At 47.8% G+C, this 3,538-nt stretch overlaps 1 protein-coding gene across 1 annotated transcript; it reads left to right on the plus strand.

Annotated features, from left to right (window-relative positions):
* Positions 1 to 1,089: 1,089 nt before the first annotated feature.
* Positions 1,090 to 2,918, plus strand: LOC135395693 (uncharacterized). The gene is made up of 3 exons (XM_064626789.1): positions 1,090 to 1,264; positions 1,520 to 1,795; positions 1,891 to 2,918. The coding sequence occupies exons 1-3, from the start codon at positions 1,090 to 1,092 to the stop codon at positions 2,916 to 2,918; spliced, it is 1,479 nt and encodes a 492-aa protein (XP_064482859.1).
* The last annotated feature ends 620 nt before the right edge of the window (positions 2,919 to 3,538 follow it).

A 3,538-nucleotide genomic window follows, 5' to 3' on the forward strand; every position in this document is an offset into this window, starting at 1 on the left:
CCTGATAGAGCTGCCAGTTGGTTCGCTTGACGGAACGTGATGTAGCCGGCTGACGCGATCGTCGGATGCCGATAAGTACGGGCAAATGATCGCTTCCAAGGGTGTCGGCATCTACTCCCCATGTGAAAAGACGAGCCACTGATGTTGACACAGCGGTAAGATCAAGACACGAGGAGAGGTATGTGGCTTGAAGAAATGTTGGGGAACCGTCGTTTAATATACTTAGAGCTCTGTCGGCGAAGAGGTCCGCAAGGCGCTGTCCTCTTGCGTCGGTGCGTGTGCTACCCCAGACGGCATTATGCGCGTTGAAATCGCCACAAAGCACAAGCGGCGACGGGAGGCTGGCAATAAGTGTGTCCAATTCAGCAATGTCGTAGGGAACACCAGGGGGCAAGTAAAGGGAGACAACCGTGAGGTCAAGGGAGCCTAGACGAACGGAGCAGGCCACGTAGTCACCAGTCCCCTGCGTGCGCACTGTCCGGCGGACTACGGGGATGTCAGACCGGACGAAAAGCGCGACACGACTTGTTCGTCCTCGGGGTTCAGAAAGGAAGGTAAGGTAATTCGAGAGCCGAAAATCTTCTGTGATACCGCATTCGGAGACGCAGAGCAAGGGGAATTTGTGTCGCCATAAACAGCTTTAAAGGAAATCCTACGGCGACCCTGACACAAAAGCAAACAGGCCGGATAAGGCGAGGGGGATGGTTCTGGTAAGCGAGGAAAGAAGGAAAGATGAATATCTTGTAGGCTTGTTCAGCGGTCCATTTGTTTGTACAAGATGCAACAGTAAAGGTTGAAAGTTGCGACTTCATTGTGTTGTTTTACGTTTTTGTGTCGCCCCAACATGCAAGTTCCTCATTAGAGAGCGTCGCAGTGGAGATCATACGACTGCCTCGCATGCAGGCTCACCCTGTATACATAGTTTGCACTGACGTCATTACCGGGACTTCTGGGATACAAGCCGCCATTGCTGGGTACCAACGTTCAGCGTCGTCCGCTTGTTTATGGTGTGTGCGCGTTTCGTGTCCAGCAATCATGCCTATTTGTGCAATTTTCGGTTGCCGAAGTAGAAGCAAATCGACTCAGAGGATGAGCAGCACAGGGAGTGTTGGACTGTACTGTTTGCCCAAAGTGATTACGCGTCAGTGCGATCGCACGAAGCTTCTGTCGGAGAAACGTCGGAGCCTCTGGCTTGCCCGAATAAAGAGAAAAGACTTGAAGAATCTTGACAACGTTCGAGTCTGCGGTCGTCACTTCGTATCAGGTGAGGAACTAACTGCATTATTGTGAATCTAGTGTAAGTGAGTACTGATGCATTTCATTCCAGCCTAAGCATTACTCACGCTTTGTTTTCGCGCTCTAATGCCTGACAAACATTTTCTTCTATCACGACTCGCACGCGTTCGGAAGTACTTAGTGCTCTTTTTAATGCCAGTGCGTGATCGTGTTTAGGATGTGGTGTTGCTCATTCTGATGTGCTGCCAGTCTCTTTGTGAACCTCTGTTCCCTGTCCTTACAGGCAAGCCATCGTCCCTAATGGACGAGACCAACCCCGACTGGACTCCGAGTCAACACCTGGGGCATGGTGGTGGTGAAGGCTGTTCGGCCAGCGCAACGCGCTACTACCGTTCGAAGGAACGAGCAGCGAGGAAAGCCGTTGCCGCGAAATCAACTTCTGCTTGCAGTAATAACGACGCCGGTGATGAGGATGAGGTCCCAAACTTCTCACTGACCACAGAGCAGGGGAGCAGCTCACTGCCCCCAACTTCTACCAATGACTCAGAGAACAATAGAGGTTTGTGGCTTTTGCTTGTTTTGACTGTATTGTACAAGACGTAATCAACTAAAGCTTTGACTCTGGAGATACCTTATTTAATTTCATGTTTGCAGACGCTGCAGTGCAGACAGATCTGACCATTCAAGATGTGCAAGCGCTTGAGCAAGACAACATGAGACTCGCATCAGAGTTGCATGCAACAAGAAAGCAGCAAGTGATACTGATGGAAGAATCCCTGCGTGAAGACCCAGGAAAGGTGTTCTTTTACACGGGACTGGCCAACTTTGCAATTCTCTTTGCCACGTTCAAGCTGGTTGAAGCAGCTGTGAAGCATTCTCCACAGAATGGCCTGGAGAAGTTCACAGAGTTTGTAGTTTTTATAATGAAGCTGAAATGGAACATCCCTCTGCAAGATCTTGCTTACAGGTTTAACATATCATGCTCAACTGTTAGCAGGATCTTCGACAAGTGGCTGCATGCAGCATTTTGGCGCTTAAAAACACAAATTGTATGGCCATCAAGACACTACATCCAGAAGACAATGCCGCAAGCCTTCCTGGACTCATTTGGGGATAAAGTGACGGTCATAATTGACTGCTTTGAGATAAAGATTGAACGTCCGTCTTCCCTGCTCCCAAGATGTGAGACTTGGTCCCAATACAAGAGTAGCAACACAGGCAAATACCTCATTGGCATCTCCCCTCAGGGTCTTATAGTGTTTATATCAGAAGGTTGGGGAGGGCGTACAAGTGACAAGCATATAACAGAACGTTGTGGCATGTTGGACAACCTAAGGGAGGGTGATGTTGTGCTAGCAGATAGGGGTTTTGACATTGCGGACACGTTAGGACTATACCGTGCTAGCTTGCACATTCCTGCATTCACCAAAGGGAAGAAACAGCTCTCAGCATTAGAAGTTGAAAACACAAGGAAGCTTGCCAATGTAAGGATCCACGTGGAACGTGTAATTGGCCTGGTACGCAACAAGTATGTAATTATGAAAGGTGTACAGCCAGTTGATTTTGTGACTTGCAAAGCAGGAGATAGGTTCACAACGCTTGACAAGATTGTGACTGTCTGTTGCGCCCTTACGAACCTCTGCCATTCTGTTGTCAGCCCAAATCCAAAGGTAGCTGAGTGAAGCATTAACTTATCAAACCTTATGCTGCTTTTGTTGTAATCGCTGCATTGTCCTTGTATTATACCTGTGTCACTGTGATGTAAATAAACCAACTATTTGATTGACTAGATGTTTTTAATGTAACACTAAAAGTACCATCAACATGGAAGTACTTGGGCATTCAGGATTCATTCAGTGCGTTGCGGGAGGAACACATGTTCACTGAGAAGTGCTGGCACCAGCAATACTGCAGTCTTGACACAGCCATTTCTTTTGCTTCGGGGCACGCCTGATGCCAAGACAACTGTAATGAAACCATTTATATTTGCACTGTTCGCCATCACATGCAAGCATTTTCCCACTGTCAGGACCTTGGCAGAAGCAAAAGGGGCCTGAGTCAACGTTCTCTTTGGTTTCAACTGCCTGCATCTTTTCTAGAATAGTACTCTGAGAACAGCTCAGGCAAAATTACGTGGACAAAAAAGTCCTTTGCATGTGCCAAAATGCTTTCCAGGAATGCATCAGCTCTCTTCACTCTCTCAATATGCATCCACAATGGAGTCCACACAACAAAATCACAGTACGTAATATCACACACTACCATCTGAGTCTGGATTTGATAAAAATATGGATGGGCACGT

The sequence above is a fragment of the Ornithodoros turicata genome, chromosome 5, assembly GCF_037126465.1.
Source record: "Ornithodoros turicata isolate Travis chromosome 5, ASM3712646v1, whole genome shotgun sequence".
Classification (NCBI taxonomy): domain Eukaryota; kingdom Metazoa; phylum Arthropoda; class Arachnida; order Ixodida; family Argasidae; genus Ornithodoros; species Ornithodoros turicata.

Coding starts and splice junctions, on each gene's coding strand:
- LOC135395693 (XM_064626789.1), top strand. CDS start 1,090: ATGAGCAGCACAGGGAGTGTTGGACTGTACTGTTTGCCCAAAGTGATT. Junction 1,265..1,519: donor CGGTCGTCACTTCGTATCAG/GTGAGGAACTAA, acceptor CTGTCCTTACAG/GCAAGCCATCGTCCCTAATG. Junction 1,796..1,890: donor TGACTCAGAGAACAATAGAG/GTTTGTGGCTTT, acceptor TCATGTTTGCAG/ACGCTGCAGTGCAGACAGAT.